At 42.3% G+C, this 18,781-nt stretch overlaps 2 protein-coding genes and 1 pseudogene across 3 annotated transcripts; all 3 read right to left on the bottom strand.

The window, feature by feature from the left end:
- Positions 1 to 1,033: 1,033 nt before the first annotated feature.
- LOC110504332 (G protein-coupled receptor 4-like) lies at positions 1,034 to 2,281 on the bottom strand. The gene has a single exon (XM_090219324.1). It carries the CDS (start codon positions 2,123 to 2,125, stop codon positions 1,034 to 1,036), a length of 1,092 nt encoding a protein of 363 aa, XP_090075450.1. The 5' UTR covers positions 2,126 to 2,281.
- Positions 2,282 to 8,109: 5,828 nt separating this feature from the next.
- On the bottom strand, positions 8,110 to 11,026 carry bdkrb1 (bradykinin receptor B1). Of its 2 annotated transcripts, XM_021582978.3 has the most exons (2): positions 10,834 to 11,026; positions 8,110 to 10,194 (listed from the first exon to the last, which is right to left on the bottom strand). In XM_021582978.3, the coding sequence occupies exon 2, from the start codon at positions 10,178 to 10,180 to the stop codon at positions 9,110 to 9,112; it is 1,071 nt and encodes a 356-aa protein (XP_021438653.3). In that variant the 5' UTR covers positions 10,181 to 10,194; positions 10,834 to 11,026; the 3' UTR covers positions 8,110 to 9,109.
- Positions 11,027 to 11,807: 781 nt separating this feature from the next.
- Positions 11,808 to 18,561, bottom strand: LOC149972117 (B2 bradykinin receptor pseudogene; annotated as a pseudogene).
- Between the last annotated feature and the right edge of the window lie 220 nt (positions 18,562 to 18,781).

Raw genomic sequence — 18,781 nt, forward strand, 5'->3', positions numbered from 1 at the left:
AGGCACTCGCACATCTAAGCAATCTCTTTGCAGGTGCATGGCAACAGTTCAACAAGAATACTGTGTGTGAATACTATCTGAAGGCACTGTACTTACAGGTAACTGCCAAAATAAAGGAAACACTTGAGTAAATGAGGGATACAAAGGAAATTGAAAGCAGGTGCTTCCACACAGGTGTAGTTCCTGAGTTAATTAAGCAATTAACATCCCATCATGCTTAGGGTCAAGTATAAAAATGCCCAGTTGCTCCATATTTTGGCTAGAAGAGATCTATGACTTTGAAAGAGTGGTCTCAAAGAATCATAGGGGGTTTAAAGTGTGTGTGTGTGTGTGTGTGTGTGTGTGTGTGTGTGTGTGTGTGTGTGTGTGTGTGTGTGTGTGTGTGTGTGTGTGTGTGTGTGTGTGTGTGTGTGTGTGTGTGTGTGTGTGTGTGTGTGCGTGCGTGCGTGTGAAACCAGATCTCAACCTATTTGAACACTTTTAGGAGATTTTGCAGCGGCGCCTGAGACAGTGTTTTCCTCCATCATTAACAAAACACCAAATTATGGAGTTTGTCGTGGAAAAATACTTGCAGAATCTATGCCAAGGCACATTGAAGCTGTTCTGGCGGCTCGTGGTGGCCCAATGCCTTACAGGTTATGTTGGTTTTCTTTTATTTTGGCAATCACCTGTTGGTTGTCCATATAAAATAGTTGTAGGATATAGGATACCATAACTTTATCAGATACTATTCAGGCACTGTACCTTCACAGAAATATGTGTTAGGGTCTGAATATAAATTTGCATAGAAAACATTTTAACAAGATTATACAGTAGTGGATTGTTAAACAGCAGTACTATACTAGCCTCACAAAGGCACCATTTGAATATATTGCAAATAAGGTTAGTTACAGTACTCTATAATGGAGCCTACTGTTACAGGTCCCAATTCATATTTTTTTCTTCTAACAAGCATTGTAGCAAAAAGCAAGTTTGACATGACATTTTCACAGTAAAATACTTTTAATGGATTTATCATGAATCATTTCTTAGCTTATGTAATTGTGTAAATAGTTTTGCACTTCTTTAACTGACTGCTGCATCTATTGCATCTTTGCAGCACTTTAGTCATCTCGTTCTTGGCACTCTGACTGATGAGACAGTAGAAAATAGGGTCCAGCATGCTGTTGAGTGTCGTCCAGGCAACCAGCACCATGTATGGGTCCCTGAGCTTCACTGCCATGCTACATTCCCCTGGCTCCAGCACCCCTCTGAGGAACATAACAGCCTGGAAGGGGGCGAAGGCCACCACATATGTCACCAGGAGGAGCAGCAACAGGAGGCTGACTTTCCTCCGCTCCCGGGCCAGCAAGGAGGCACTGTCGCGGAGTGCCAAAACAATCTGATGGAAGCAGAAGGTCATGATGAGAAGGGGGAGCAGGAACCCCAGAACCACCCTGGTCAGAGCAACGTGGGCGTCCGTCTGGGCCATGGGCATACCCTCCTTACACAGCCGCCTGGCGGAGAAGTCCTGCAGCGCCCCCTTTTGATGAAGAAGATAGATGTGGATAGACAGTTCTACACACCACAATGCAGCGCAAACTGCCACTGCAGTACGCACCTGCCGCACCCAGTTGAAGTAGAGAGGATAGACCACGGCCAGGTAGCGATCCACTGAGATGCAGCAGAGGAGACCAGACCCGATGTAGAAGCTGTTGTACATTACCACAGACACCAGGCTACAGAAGGTGTCCCCTACGGGCCGACCCAGGGCCAGCTCGATCCATACGGGCAGGGAGACCGTATAGAGGAGGTCTGAGATGGACAGATTCACCAGGTACACGGCCAAGTTGTTTCCTTTCCTCATTAACACCCAGGCCACATACAGAGACAGGCAGTTAGCCGGGAAGCCCATGATGAAGAAGAGGGAGTAGGCTGCTAGGTACATGTGCCCGTCCACCCAGTCATTTTTAATGCAGGCAGAGTCAGACAGGTTAGAATTGGTCTGATTGAGTGGTACTGCAGTTGGGTCCATCTTTGCCCTCGCTGAGTTGGATGTCTCTGGGTGCTCTGCGTTGTTGTCACCTATTGTATTCCTATGGTTCAATGAGAAAAATGGAAGTTGGGATGCCCTGGTTAAAAGCATTGGGCCAGTATCCGAAAGGTTGCTGATTAAAATCCTTGAGCTAGCAAGGTGGAAAAATGTGCTGTTCTTCCCAGTTAACCCCCTACAACAACTGCTCTCCTGGCACCGATTTAAATGGATGTCGATTCAGAGGGATTGGGTTAAATGTGGAAGGCACATTTCGGTTGAATGCATTTAGTTGTGCAGCTGACTAGGTGTACCCTTTTCCCTTTCTTGTATTCCATGCAAATTATACTCATGCAAATACATTTTCTGGAACTGATGGAGCTGTTGTGAGAATGGCTCTACTGGTGTTTTCAGGATTGTCACTAGTTAACACAGCCATATTGTTAAAATTGGCTATATTCAGTGTGGTTTAAGGTTAGGGTTAGGTTTCAAATCAGATTTTAAGAGGAGAAATTGTAGAAATAGACACAGTTTATGACTTTGTGGCTATGGTAACTAGTGATGACCAGCATAGATATTTGGTTATCAATAACAAAATAATTGCCATTAAATTTTATTTCTAAATTTAGGATATTGATACTACTAAATGACAATTTAGATTCCGTTGCTAAGCTTTTTCTTCAACCTGTCACCTTTTCTTTATATGCCAATTGGTCCAGCACCAATCATCAGACAATTCTAGATCCAAGAGGCTTCTAAACAGCTTCTACCCCCAAGCCATAAGAACATCTATTCAAATGGCTACACAGACTATTCACATTGCCCCCCCCCCCTCCCCTCTCCACACCACTGCCACTCTCTGTTGTCATCTATGCATAGTCACTTTAATTAACACTACCTACATGTACATACTACCTCAACTAACCAGTGCCCCCGCACATTGACTCTGTACCGGTACCCTCCTGTATATGTTGTTGTTTTCTTTACTGCTCCTCTTTAATTACTTGTTACTTTTATCTCTTATTCCTTTACGTATTTTTTTGGAACTGCACTGTCGGTTAGGGGCTCACAAGTAAGCATTTCACTGTAAGGTCTACTACACCTGTTGTATTCATCATTTCACTGTAAGGTATTCTGTTGTATTCATCATTTCACTGTAAGGTATTCTGTTGTATTCGGCGCATGTGACTAATACGATTTGATTTGAATTGCTTTCATTTTTGCTGTAATTCTCATTTCTTGAAAAGGCTTAAAATAAAGTTTAAAATCTAGGTCATAGTCCAAAACGGGGCCCAAGTCATGAAGGTAGAGCTGACAAACAAACAGCCTGCTACACACAGCTGCATCGACCCCACTGTTATGTCTCCTCTGTCAACATTTGATCACGTAAATTGTTACGCTGAGACCTTTAACACAGACTCACAGCAAGAGAGAAAATGTTGGGTCCGTAACTTGTGGGCCTTGTATAATCACACGGACGCCTGTCCAACAGCAGACATTTCTCACATGTTTTGTTCAGTCATTTTAGATACAAAATGGTATAACCACATGTGACCCTATTTGAATATATATAATCATAATCTGGAAGTTTTTGATGACATTTGCATCAAACATAATTTATTAGTTTACGTTGGCGCAACAAACACATTTTTCTCTATTGGTATAGTTGGACCATGAAGGAGGATACTACTACCTAATTTCCTTCCTATAGCATTGGATTAAAATAGAAACAGCTTTCATTATACATAATGGCAGACGTCACAAAGTGATGGGTTTGAGGACTGTTAACAAGGTTAAACTATCCTAAACAGGGATATTGTAGCTGTTGGGGCCCCAGATGGCTAATTACCCATGATGGTCCAGATTGCGGATAACTGAAATTGAAGAACTGACAACTCAGGACATACACTGATCTAAATGTCTGACAGATCAGTTTTTTAAGAAAAACTAAAAGCCTGGAATATACAGTTTGGAAATGATGGTTAATTGTGGGTTGGTTGGGGATGCATTTGCTAGGAAGTTGACCTACTAGAGAGCCATAAAAATGCAAAGAACCAATGATTGGTGAATTGTGGGAGATGGAATTACATACAGAATCATTATAGAATAATTGAATAGGATCTCCGTGGGTGGTGTGGCATCTTGCTTAGCACCCTGTTGGGAATGGGGACTGAGACAACACTGATGATTGTAGAACTCATTTAGCAATTATGTCAACCCCTAACTTGATTTAAAATCCCACCTCAATGTCTTGTAAACTGAAGGGAAGAGACGTGTGAGTTTTCTTGTAGGCTATGTAAAGTATGTGGCAGATGTGGAGAGGACACATGCCTAATTATGCAAGTTCGTGTCAGACGTTATCAACAGTGGTCGACAGAGATTGAAATGATGATGATTTGGTGTATTTGGTAACATTGTTCTCCTGGATGTTTTTTTACTTTTGCTCTCACACTAATTGTTTACCTGCCAACTTTCTGGCTCCGTCAATGAAAATATTTGCTTAATGGTTTTCCTCATAATTCCCTCGTTCTTGTGGTGAAAGTCCAACGGGGGTATTACTGTGAATAATGTTTTGATTAGTATTTTACTTTATTTACATATTAGTTACAAACATGCATATTACCTGTGGACAGTGCCGATTTTAGCATGTACAGTGCCTTGCGAAAGTATTCGGCCCCTTTGAACTTTGCGACCTTTTGCCAAATTTCAGGCTTCAAACATGAAGATATAAAACTGTATATTTTTGTGAAGAATCAACAACATGTGGGACACAATTATGAAGTGGAACGACATTTATTGGATATTTCAAACTTTTTTAACAAATCAAAAACTGAAAAATTGGGCGTGCAAAATTATTCAGCCCCTTTACTTTCAGTGCAGCAAACTCTCTCCAGAAGTTCAGTGAGGATCTCTGAATGATCCAATGTTGACCTAAATGACTAATGATGATAAATACAATCCACCTGTGTGTAATCAAGTCTCCGTATATATGATCCTGCACTGTGATAGTCTCAGAGGTCCGTTAAAAGCGCAGAGAGCATCATGAAGAACAAGGAACACACCAGGCAGGTCCGAGATACTGCTGTGAAGAAGTTTAAAGCCGGATTTGGATACAAAAAGATTTCCCAAGCTTTAAACATCCCAAGGAGCACTGTGCAAGCGATAATATTGAAATGGGAGGAGTATCAGACCACTACAAATCTACCAAGACCTGGCCGTCCCTCTAAACTTTCAGCTCATACAAGGAGAAGACTGATCAGAGATGCAGCCAAGAGGCCCATGATCACTCTGGATGAACTGCAGAGATCTACAGCTGAGGTGGGAGACTCTGTCCATAGGACAACAATCAGTGGTATATTGCACAAATCTGGCCTTTATGGAAGAGTGGCAAGAAGAAAGCCATTTCTTAAAGATATCCATAAAAAGTGTTGTTTAAAGTTTGCCACAAGCCACCTGGGAGACACACCAAACATGTGGAAGAAGGTGCTCTGGTCAGATGAAACCAAAATTGAGCTTTTTGGCAACAATGCAAAACGCTATGTTTGGCGTAAAAGCAACACAGCTGAACACACCATCCCCACTGTCAAACATGGTGGTGGCAGCATCATGGTTTGGGCCTGCTTTTCTTCAGCAGGGACAGGGAAGATGGTTAAAATTGATGGGAAGATGGATGGAGCCAAATACAGGACCATTCTGGAAGAAAACCTGATGGAGTCTGCAAAAGACCTAAGACTGGGACGGAGATTTGTCTTCCAACAAGACAATGATCCAAAACATAAAGCAAAATCTACAATGGAATGGTTCAAAAATAAACATATCCAGGTGTTAGAATGGCCAAGTCAAAGTCCAGACCTGAATCCAATCGAGAATCTGTGGAAAGAACTGAAAACTGCTGTTCACAAATGCTCTCCATCCAACCTCACTGAGCTCGAGCTGTTTTGCAAGGAGGAATGGGAAAAAATGTCAGTCTCTCGATGTGCAAAACTGATAGAGACATACCCCAAGCGACTTACAGCTGTAATCGCAGCAAAAGGTGGCGCTACAAAGTATTAACTTAAGGGGGCTGAATAATTTTGCACGCCCAATTTTTCAGTTTTTGATTTGTTAAAAAAGTTTGAAATATCCAATAAATGTTGTTGCACTTCATGATTGTGTCCCACTTGTTGTTGATTCTTCACAAAAAAATACAGTTTTATATCTTTATGTTTGAAGCCTGAAATGTGGCAAAAGGTCGCAAAGTTCAAGGGGGCCGAATACTTTCGCAAGGCACTGTAAATCTTGGTGGGATGTATGCCAGCAAAGTACCTGCACAACACAACACTGAACAATACATTAATTGCACTATAACGGTGACAAACGGTGCCCACAAACTGTTAGGGCCTACATGAATGTCACGCCCTGACCATAGTTTGCTTTGTATGTTTATGTGTTTTGTTTGGTCAGGGTGTGATCTGAGTGGGCATTCTATGTTGTATGTCTAGTTTGTCTGTTTCTGTGTTTGGTCTGATATGGTTCTCAATCAGAGGCAGGTGTTAGTCATTGTCTCTGATTGGGAACCATATTTAGGTAGCCTTTTTTGGCATTGTGGATTGTGGGTGATTGTCTATGTTAGTTGCAGTCCAATCAAAGCTACTGTACATAAAATTACTTCAAATCACGTTATATCTGTGGCCAATGACCTTGATCCTTCTTGGGTTGGCACTTCTAATGTACTGTAACTCTATGGTAGCACCAAAGGGGCTAGAATTTTCTAGCTCTACCCTTAGACTTGGCGGTGGGGTAGTGTCTCCATGAGTGACAGAACACTGAGCCAATCACAGCTCAACGCTCCGTATTTTTTGTTGGCTTTCCTCGCCACCACAGAAAGCACTGAGCTAGGCTGAAACAGCTGTATTTTGGAGCTGCCTTACTCAAGAAAACAAAAAATAGACCATGTTTGTATGTGGCTTTATTAACTCAATGTGTATATAAATACAGTATATATATATATGTATGACATGGTTTTATGCCAAAATAACATGCAAAACAGGCTCAAAACAGTTGGGGCAGAGCCTTGAATGACGGGTCACCACTGCCTGTGCACAATGACAAATGGCACAGCTCCTCTCAAAAAATGCAAGAAACACTCCACAAATGATTTTATAAGCCAAGATTTCACTAGGAATTTCATGGTTTTTGCTCTAGAACCTGCATTCTCTCATGGTCAAAGATGTGACTGTTGAGCTAAGTATCCTGAAGTGAATGTCAAACAATGTTAGTCTCTAGCATTTAGTCTTCTCTGTTAAATTCCCTCTGAGCTATCACATGAGAGCAGCACTGCAGATGAGAGAACTGTGTGCTGGGCAGATGAGTGAATGGTGAACTCAACAATTATACATGGGTGATTTGCAGTTCAGAAATCGTATGTATATGTTTAAGCACACAAAAGAGGAGAGTTGGTTTTCCAAGAGGTGACTTTTGGGTAACATTTTATTTGGATAGTCTGTAGAGCATCTACAAATAGACTAACTATCTACTAATACTAATCCTAATCCTAACCTTAACCCTGATGCTTATTCTTATTCTAACCCTAACCGTAATCTTAACAAGCAGTTGCTTATCAACAAATTGTTGATAGTATGATTATCCAGACTATACAAATAAAGTGTGACCTGAAACAGTACTTTTGTTACTGTAAAGATGTTTTCATAGGCTATGGTGTAAACTTCACTGTGGTGCAGAAACCACAACTATTATGAATAGCAACAAACATGATGTTGGCTCATCTGCAGTTTATAGCTTGGAACTTCTCTCCGTTGGGTCTCCTGAGTGTGAACAATGACTTGACATCTCAAAATGGACTACTAGACCTACACATACAAATAGTTATAGAATGTGGGTGGTCATACACTCAAGTTAACAAACTATATATACAAACATGAGCAACCAGAACCAGTCTAGAAAGCAAAAGAGCACAGCTAGGCAGACACCTCTCCTGACTTTGGTCTTGTAAAATGATCATTAAATGACTATACATTTATTCCTATAGGTGTCTTTGGAATCATTGATATTTGTGTCAAGATACAAATAGTATTCTCTCCAATGTCACACAGGAGACATTTCCTCATATGTATTAAATAACTTTATTGAAAAGAAGAATGGTAGATGTACAGTAAATGTGGGTACTGGCGAGAGAAATGTCATACAATGTTTAGGCGTTAACATAGATGTGTTTGGCATTTTAAAGGCCATCATTTATTGTGACAAGACAAGGTTTTTGGGGCAATCTAGAAGTGTGTAGCACACACGCACACACAGGAGACATTAAAAGATCATCCCGTGATCTTCACTGCTAGAACATACCATTTTGTTAAATTTGACATTGTGACAGGTGACATTGAGATTTTTGGGGTATTTTATTAGGATCCCCATTAGCTGTTGCAAAAGCACCAGCTACACTTCCTGGGGTTCACACAAAACATGAAACATAATACAGAATGACCTAATACAGAACATCATCAGACAAGAACAGCTCAACTACATATATTTTTGTTAAAGGCACATGTAGCCTACATATCAATGTATACACACAATCTATCTAGGTCAAATAGGGGAGAGGGGTTGTGCCGTGAGGTGTTGCTTTATCTGTTTTTTTAAACCAGATTTGCTGTTTATTTGAGTAATATGAGATGGAAGTAAGTTCCATGCAATAAGGGCTCTATATAATACTATACACTTTCTTGAATTCGTTCTGGATTTGGGGTCTGTAAAAAGACCCCTGGTGGCATGTCTGGTGGGATAAGTGTTTATCAGAGCGGTGTGTAAGTTGACTATGCAAACAATTTGTGATTTTCAACACAATGTTTCTTATAAAAATAAGTGATGCAGTCAGTCTCTCCTCAACTCCAAGAGAGACTGGCATGCATAGTATTTATATCACATATTTTTCCGTGCCCGTAAACATATCTCCTACACAATCTAAACGTTATAGACCTACATAATGTAGTTCAAGATTGCACACATTTTATGTGGCTACATTGTGTAATTCAACATTGATAATGCAATTTAGTGTGCAATAACTACAAGATATCAAACAAATGTGCAGGAAAATGGAGGAACTCATGTCTGTATTACAACAGGTTTGATTTGATCAGTCCTGTGGAGGTAGGTTGATACAATTGAAAGCTGAAATGCCATTGTATCAGATCTCCTGCGATTCTTCGTTCTCTTGTAGATGGTGCTAACTTTCCTCCTAAAATACTGACCAGAAAATACATACAACAGAGGATTTAGGCTACTGTTCAGAATTGCTAGGTAGGTTGAAAACTGGGTACCAATGTCCAGTGTATAATGCCATGTTTCATCCAAGACCTCTGCATCACACAGCATATCGAGTAAGGTGAAGAGTTGGAAGGGACTCCAACATACAAAAAACAGCAGCGTCACGGCGTAAACAAGGACTGTGGCCTTCCTGTCATTTCCACCCTCGATGTAAACACTCTGCCTCCTCTTCCTCAGGGCTCTGATAATGTTACAACTGCAGGAAAAAATCCCCACAACAGGCACAACAAAGCCAACTATGTTCAACAGGAGGTTGTGGGCCAGCTTCCAAGACTCCCCAGAGTGGTCAGGATACTCCAGAATACACGCCATTGTCCGATATTCCTCAATGAACGTCACCTTTCTGTGAAGCGAAGCTAGACCCCCTATCAGCAGCCCAAACAGCCACAGTATGAGGCATATCGCCCGTGCGTAGCGCTTCCTCCTCAGCCACCTGGCCCTCATGGTCCTCACCAGCGCTAAGTAGCGGTCCACGCTCACCATCACCAACAGGTAGATGCTGGTGTAGAAGTTGACAGTGATAGACAGATTGACTACGTAGCACAAGAAGTCTCCATAAGGCCAGTTGTAGTCATTAAGGATGTTCATGGCCCAGAAGGGCAGGCAGGCCAGGAGGAGCAGGTCAGCCAGGGCCAGGTTTCCCAGGTAGATCTCTGGGACGGAGCACTGCTCCCTCTGGAGAAGGAAGACCAGCAGGACAAAGCCATTACCCAGCAGCCCTGTCACACATAGGGTGAAGATGTAGGGAGGAATGATGCTGTGGACCAGGATCCATTCTGTGGCATTGTGGAGAGGAGTCTTGGTGGTGGGAAGGAAAGACCTGTTGTTTTCTGACAGGAGCATAGCCATGGAGACCACCAGCTCTGTTGTCATAAGAAAATGTCAAAATGTAATATCTGAGCGTATTATCCACTAATCAACAATATTCATCTTAATATTGTGACACTGAAGTTTAATATTTTATGTGTGAGTAACTATTCTGTAATCAATCTCCAGACTGTCTTCATCAAAGCCAGATATATATCAAAACTGAACGCTAAAGAGTCCAAACTCTCTTGAAAGGTCATCAAACAATTAGCTGTGGTTGCATAAATATGCTGAATCCAACAACAACTTATGTATTTCTGGTGTTGTGTGAGAAAAGTGGGATTTAAGCAGGAGGTTTTGATAAAGACTTGACTTGAACTAATTGAATACTTTTTTTCAAATGTGATTTAGTAACTCATAACAGCCAATTGGTTTTTTTGCTTCTCCATTTATTAGTTGCAACTCTGAGCAGAACGTCCTTAACATACAGATATATGACTGATCAAATAAATAAAGCTTTTTTTTTGTCAAGTTGAATAACCTCAAAAGTGTCTGTCTCAGTGTTTTTGGTCTATCAGTATTCATATGTACTAAATGACTTTGTCTCTGTACCATTACGTTATTCAGAAGCCTGACTCACGAATGTCATCCCAAGGAACATTTGTTAAAATATGCATTTGTAAGAAATCGCTTACCTTGTGCCAATCGTGTGAAAATATATTTTAGTAAGGAGAAGAAAACACTGCAGTTTATCACACACACCAACCCAGTAGACCATGTAGTGTTGTTTGTCTTTAAGCTTCTCACTGAGTTAGGGAGAGATGGGCTGGAAAGTTTGGTTCTGTATACAACATTCTTCCACACCCTTGTCCGACCGTGTATTTCAATTTGTTTATAAGCCAGTTTCAGTTCGCCTGAAGGTCAGGTGAGAATGTAGGAATACTCAAAGAGAGAAAACATGTATTTTGTGAAGTGAACGGCTTCTTCTCTAATGGTACAAACACTTATTTTAGAATTTTGGCACTGTGTAAAAACACATACACATAACCACAGGCCCAGGGCCAAGTAGCTAGCTTAATCCATTATTATTTTTTTCCAGTAGATTTAAGGCTAATCATTTAATACCCTCTGTTTATATTTCATTATGAGTCATCTTAATTTGATCACTCTTTTGTTGCTGAATAATGTTCCTGCACTGCAGATGAGCTTTGTGATTGACATAAATTCACTGAAAACCCACACAAACACAAGGTTACATTAAAAAAAGTTTTGCACTGTTCATGTAGCCTACTTTTGGCCAGCTAACAGCCTAACCACCGATCAAGCAACACTATGGACTAAACGTTCAAATCATCTTGCTGAAGGATTATTCTGTGACGATATAGGTCAAATTAAGATGCTACATCTGTAGGTCCCATGCTATAGGTCAGGGGCATTCAATTCTTACCCTATGAGGTCCAGAGCCTGCTGGCTTTCTGTTCAACCTGATAATTAATTGCACCATCCTGGTGTCCCAGGTCTAAATCAGTCCTTGACTATAGGGGAATAATAAAAAAATGAAGTGACATCGAGCCTCCCGAGTAGCTCAGCGGTCTAAAGTCATCACAGTATTGCGGCATCATTACAGCCTGTAGTTTGATCCGGGTGTTAAGAAGCGCAGTTAGGCGGGAGGACACATGACTCGACTTTCGCCTATCCCAAGCCAGTTGGGGAGTTGCAGCGATGAGACAAGATCGTAATCATGAAAATGGGGATAAAAAAGGGGGTGGCACTTGCTTCAAGGTCCAGAGATGAGTTTGAGGGCTATAGGTAATAATGTGTCTTTCTTACAATCACATACAGGAAAGGGTTCAGTGAGCTGTTGCTGTAGCCCAAGTAGGTAGCCAGTTGAGTGCTGATGTCTAATGCATCCACCAAGCCAGAACCAGAGATGACTTCGTAGTGATAAAGGGTCTCGAGGAAGATAACCTCCTGGTAAGGCAGCCAGCAGAGGATGAATACGGCCAAGGTGCTGAGTACTAGGTGGGCAGCCTTCCTCTCCGTTCCAGCCTGCCGCCGTGCTCCTCATCCTGCTCGTCTTGTTGTCCCGGAGCACCCTGATAATGTGGTAGCTGCAGAAGGACACAATAGGTACAGGAACCAGGAAGCCCACTATGTTGACAGTCAGGTTGTAGCGCATCCTGCAGACATTGTGGGGGTACGCCACGTAGCACGCCTCCACCCCCAGGTGAGGGAAAAAAGTGGACAGAGTGGAAGAACTGAGCGGGGAGGCTGAGGAGGCAACTCACCATCCACACACCCAGGTAGATTTCGCTGGCCCAGGCTGGTCTTCTCCCCTTGCCCTGGGACGACAGGGGCTGAGCCAGCACAAGGTACCGGTCCACACTGACCAGCGTGAGGAACAGGACGCTGCAGTAGTAGTTCCTCCCAATGACAATGTTCACCAGCTGAAACATGGGCTCGCCGAACAGCCAGTGAAACTCTTGTAAGACGGCCACCACCCAGAACAGCAGGCAGGACACCATGAGGAGGTCTGCAGCGGCCAGGTCACCCAGATAGATGTCTGCCATGGTGGCGTGTCTACTCTGGAAGCAGAACACACACAGGACGAAGGAGTTACCCAGCATGCCCAGCAGGCAGATGATGGACATGTAGGTTAGCTGCATGCAGTACACCCACTCCCAGGCTTCTGTGTGGTTACACTCCTTCTTGGCAATGAGCACACCCTCTATGAGAGGGTCCCTTGACCAGTTTGAGACCATTTGGGGAGCTGTCCTAAGACAGATTATGTGTGTCAATGTTAAAGCGAAATGTTATATTGTAAAACATTAAAAAAAGCTTTTGATGTCAAAAGTACTAAAAATGTGTACCACTAATTTCTCTCAAACCGCTACTACCTGGTTCAAACTAAAGTGGATGGCGAGCTAATAGACTGGGGATAAGAGAATGGAATGGCTAATATTGTTATCAGTGAGAGTGCACAGGCTGTGCATGTTGTTGCCTTGTGAAGCACGCCTCAGCTCTTTACATAAATCACTGTGATGTACAATCATGTAAACAGAGCTGCAGGTAACAGATGGTCTCTGATCTGGATGAGATGGAGCACTCACTAGAGGTCGACCGATTATGATTTTTTCAACACCGATACCAATTATTGGAGGACCAAAAAAGCCGATACCGATTAATCTGCCAATTTTTTTTTTATGTGTGTGTGTTTTTGTGTGTAATAATGACAATTACAACAATACTGAATGAACACTTATTTTAACTGAATATAATACATCAATAAAATAAATTTAGCCTCAAATAATGAAACATGTTCAATTTGGTTTTAATAATGCAAAAACAGAGTGCTGGAGAAGAAAGTAAAAGTGCAATATGTGCCATGTAAGAAAGCTAACGTTTAAGTTCCTTGCTCAGAACATGAGAACATATGAAAGCTGGTGGTTCCTTTTAACATGAGTCTTCAATATTCCCAGGTAAGAAGTTTTAGGTTATAGTTATTATAGGACTATTTCCCTCTATACCATTTGTATTTCATTAACCTTTGACTATTGGATGTTCTTATAGGCACTTTAGTATTGCCAGTGAAACAGTATAGCTTCCGTCCCTCTAGTTAGTGCGCGCTAACTAGCTAGCCATTTCACTTCGGTTACACCTGCCCCATCTCGGAAGTTGATAGGTTTGAAGACATAAACAGCGCAATGCTTGACGCACAACGAAGAGCTGCTGGCAAAACGCTTCTGCCTACCACCGCTCAGTCAGATACTTGTATCCTCAGTCAGATTATATGCAACGCAGGACACGCTAGATAATATCTAGTAATATCATCAACCATGTGTAGTTAACTAGTGATTATGATTGATTGTTTTTTATAAGATAAGTTTAATGCTAGCTAGCAACTTACCTTGGCTTACTACATTCGCATAACAGGCAGTCTCCTTGTGGAGTGCAACGAGAGAGAGGCAGGTCGTTATTGCGTTGGACTAGTTAACTGTAAGGTTGCAAGATTGGATCCCCCGAGCTGACAAGGTGAAAATCTGTCGTTCTGCCCCTGAACAAGGCAGTTAAACCACCGTTCCTGGGCCATCATTGAATATAAGAATGTGTTCTTAACTGACTTGCCTAATTAAATAAAGGTATAAAAAAAAATTGTTTAAATCGGCGCCCAAAAATACAGATTTCCGATTGTTATGAAAACTTGAAATCGGCCCTAATTAATCGGCCATTCCGATTAATCGGTCGACCTCTAGAGCACACTCTCTGTGGACTCTGTCTACATCTCCCTCCTCACAGTACTATAAGTCAGCACAGCCTCAGTGGAATGCAAAAAAATATGTTTTCAGTCTATCAAAAGGAGAGTAAATGTAGGGTACCTGTGGGAAACAGGGGAGAATATTATTGGCGCTGACTAGTTACACTCTGTTTTTTTTAAAACTAGGAGTGCCACTCAGTTTTTGAACCGGAAGCAAATCCGACCACAACTCTATCCTCCTGATTCCTGCTTACAAGGTAAAATTAAAGCAGGAAGCACCAGTGACTCGGTCTATAAAAAAATGGTCAGATGAAGCAGATGCTAAACTACAGGACTGCTTTGCTATCCGGGATTCTTCCAATGACATTGAGGAATACACCACGTCAGTCACTAGCTTTATCAATAAGTGCATTGAGGACATCGTCCCCACAGTGACTGTACATACATACCCCAACCAGAAGCCATGGATTACAGGCAACATTCGCACTGAGCTAAATGGTAGAGCTGCCGCTTTCAAGGTGCGGGACTCTAACCCGGAAGCTTACAAGAAATCCTGCGATGAAACATCAAACAGGCAAAGCGTCAATACAGGGCTAAGATTGAATCATACTACACCAGCTCTGACGCTCGTCAGATGTGGCAGGGCTTGCAAACTATTACAGACTACAATGGGAAGCACAGCCGCGAGCTGCCCAGTGACACGAGCCTACCAGACGAGCTAAATCACGTCTATGCTTGCTTCGAGCCAAGCAACACTGAGGTATGCATGAGAACATCAGCTGTTTCGGACGACTGTGTGATCACGCTCTCCATAGCCAACGTGAGCAAGAACTTTAAACAGGTGAACATACACAGGGCAGCGGGGCCAGATGGATTACCAGGACGTGTGCTCAAACACCACCCAAACAGATCCACAGATGATGCAATCTCTATTGCACTCCTCACTGCCCTTTCCAACCTAGACTAAAGAAACACCAATGTGAGAATGCTGTTCATTGACTACAGCTCAGCGTTTAACACCATAGTACCCTCAAAGCTCATCACCAAGCTAAGGATCCTGGGACTAAACACCTCCCTCTGCAACTGGATCCTGGACTTCCTGATGGGCCGCTCCAAGGTGGTGAGGGTAGGTAGCAACACATCTGCCATGCTGATCCTCAACACTGGAGCTCCCCAAGGGTGCGTGCTCAGTCCCCTCCTGTACTCCCTGTTCACCCACGACTGCATGGCCAGGCACGACTCCAACACCATCATTAAGTTTGCTGACGACACAACAGTGGTAGGCCTGATCACCGACAACGACAAGACAGCCTATAGGGAGGAGGTCAGAGACCTGTCCAGGTGGTGCCAGAATAACAACCTCTACCTCAACATAACCAAGGCTAAGGAGATGATTGTGGACTACGGGAAAAGGAGCACCAAGCACATCCCCATTCTCATTCTCATAGTGGAGCAGGTTGAGAGCTTCAAATTCCTTGGTGTCTACATCAACAACAAACTAGATTGGTCCAAACACACCAAGACAGCCGTGAAGAGGGCACGACAAAGCCTATTCCCCCTCAGGAAACTAAAAAGATTTGGCATGGATCCTGAGATCCTCAAAAGGTTCTATAGCTACAACATCTAGAGCATCCTGAACAGTTGCATCATTGCCTGGTACGGCAATTGCTCGGCCTCCTACTGCGAGGCACTACAGAGGGTAGTGCGAACGGCCCAGTACATCACTGGGGCAAAGCTGCCTGCCATCCAGGACCTCTACACCAGGCGGTGTCAGAGGAAGGCCCTAAAAATTGTCAAAGACCCTAGCCACCCCAGTCATAGTCTGTTCTCTCTTCTACCGCATGGCAAGCAGTACCGGAGTGCCAGGTCTAGATGTACATGTAAAAAAGGCTTCTCAACAGTTTTATCCCCAAGCCATAAGACTCCTGAACAGGTAACTAAATGGTTACCCGGAATATTTGCATTGTGTGCCTCCCCCAACCCCTCTTTTACTCTGCTGCTACTCTCTGTTTATCTTACAGTGGGGCAAAAATGTATTTAGTCAGCCACCAAATACTTATTTTCCACCATAATTTGCAAATAAATTCATTAAAAATCCTACAATGTGATTTTTTTTTTTCTCATTTTGTCTGTCATAGTTGAAGTGTACCTATGATGAAAATTACAGGTCTCTCTCATCTTTTTAAGTGGGAGAACTTGCACAATTGGTGGCTGACAAATTATTTTTTTGCCCCACTGTATATGCATAGCCACTTTAACTATACATTCATGTACATACTACCTAAATTGGCCTGACCAACCAATGCTCCCGCACATTGGCTAACCGGGCTATCTGCATTGTGTCCCACCACCCGCCAACCCCTCACTTCTGCTACTCTCTGTTCATCATATATGCGTAGTCAATTTAACGATACCTACATGTACATACTACCTCAATAAGCCTGACTAACCGGTGTCTGTATATAGCCTTGCTACTCTTTTTTCCAATGTCTTTTTACTGTTGTTTTATTTCTTTACCTCTACACACACACACACACACACACACACACACACACACACACACACACACACACACACACACACACACACACACACACACACACACACACACACACATACCTTTTTTTCCCGCACCATTGGTTAGAGCCTGTAAGTAAGCATTTCACTGTAAGGTTGTACTCGGCGCATGTGACAAGTAAACTTTGATTTGATTTGAAATGCTTTCCTCTCTGCTCCTCATCAATTACTTCACCGACACAATGGTAAAAACACACAGCAAAAAAGCCAATTTAACCAATGGCTTAATTAGGATTATTCTGTGAGTTGGGTGTACTTCAGAAGCACAAGAAATTGAGCTACAGTAATGTGTGAATGTTTTTTCATTCAACAAACAACGTAAAAAAACTTGTTGAGTGGTTTAGCTATATGTCCAAACGTTGAGCAAGCTGACAATTCTATTGTAGCTTGTTGCCTTAGAATTGTACATGGAATCAACAAACTCTGCTTGAAGTTAGCTGAATTTGAACAAGATTTTTGAGTAAAATTACAAATGTATGTTTGCTCAAAACCACTCAAAACCACACCACTTGTTAACATATCTCCCAGAATGCTCTATTCTATGATGATTTTCAGAATTGTTTATTTCAATACCTGTGTTCTTGCATGTACATTCATTGGGTTGATTAATATTGTGCTACACAAACATAGATAACATACATTTTTCTAAACTAATCCAATCTACTAGTAGTTTGACTTTCTGTACCCGTTAATGAAATGACTGTTCCAGTTATATAATTTAGGTAGTCTCAAAAATGCATTCACCCTACCTTGGCAGTAATCAATGTAAATTGCAGGTAATTTAAATGTTCCAATTGTTGTGTAGTAGGATTCAATCTTAGTCCTGTATTGACGCTTTGCCTGTTTGATGGTTCATCTGAGGGCATAGCAGGATTTCTTATAAGCTTCCGGGTTAGTGTCCCGCTCCTTGATAGCTGAAGCTCTAGCCATTTGCTCGGTGTGGATGTTGCCTTTAATCCATGGCTTCTGGTTGGGATATGTACGTACGGTCACTGTGGGGATGACGTCGTCGATGCACTTATTGATGAAGCCAGTGACTGAGGTGATATTCTCCTTAATGCCCTTGGATGAATCCTGGAATATTTTCGTATCTGTGCTAGCAAAACAGTCTTGTAACGTAGCATCTGTGTCATCTGACCACTTCTGTATTGAGCAAGTTACTGGTACTTCCTGCTTTAGTTTTTGCTTGTAAGCAGGAATCAGGAGGATATAATTATGGTCAGATTTGCAAAATGGAGGGTGAGGGAGAGCTTTGTAAGCGTCTCTGTGTGTGGAGTAAAGGTGGTCTAGAATGTATTTTTCCCTCTGGTTGCACATGCTGCTAGAAATGAAATCAAACAGATTTAAGTTTGCCTGCATTAAAGTCCCCGGCCACTAGGAGCTCCACTTCTGGATGAGCAGTTTCTTGTTTGCTTATGGACTTTTACAGCTTGTTGAGTAAGGTCTTAGTGCCAGCATCGGTTTGTGTTGGTAAATGGACGACTACGAATAATATAGATATGAACTCTTTTGGTAGATTGTGTAGGGTACAGCTGATCATGAGCTATTCTACCTCAGGCGAGCAATACCTTGAGACTTTAATGTTAGACATCGTGCACCAGCAGTTAATGACAAATAGACACACACCCCTGCCCCTCGTCTTACCAGACGTAGCTGCTCTGTCCTGCCGAAACACAGAGAAGCCAGCCAGCACTATATTATCCGTGTCGTCGTTCAGCCAAGTCTCGGCGAAACACAAAATATGAAGTTTCTTAATTTCCCATTGGTAGGATAGTCTTAATCGTAGATCGTCCAGTTTGTTTTCCAATGAT

This window comes from Oncorhynchus mykiss, chromosome 25 (assembly GCF_057628025.1).
Source record: "Oncorhynchus mykiss isolate SJ-2025 chromosome 25, ASM5762802v1, whole genome shotgun sequence".
NCBI classification, from domain to species: domain Eukaryota; kingdom Metazoa; phylum Chordata; class Actinopteri; order Salmoniformes; family Salmonidae; genus Oncorhynchus; species Oncorhynchus mykiss.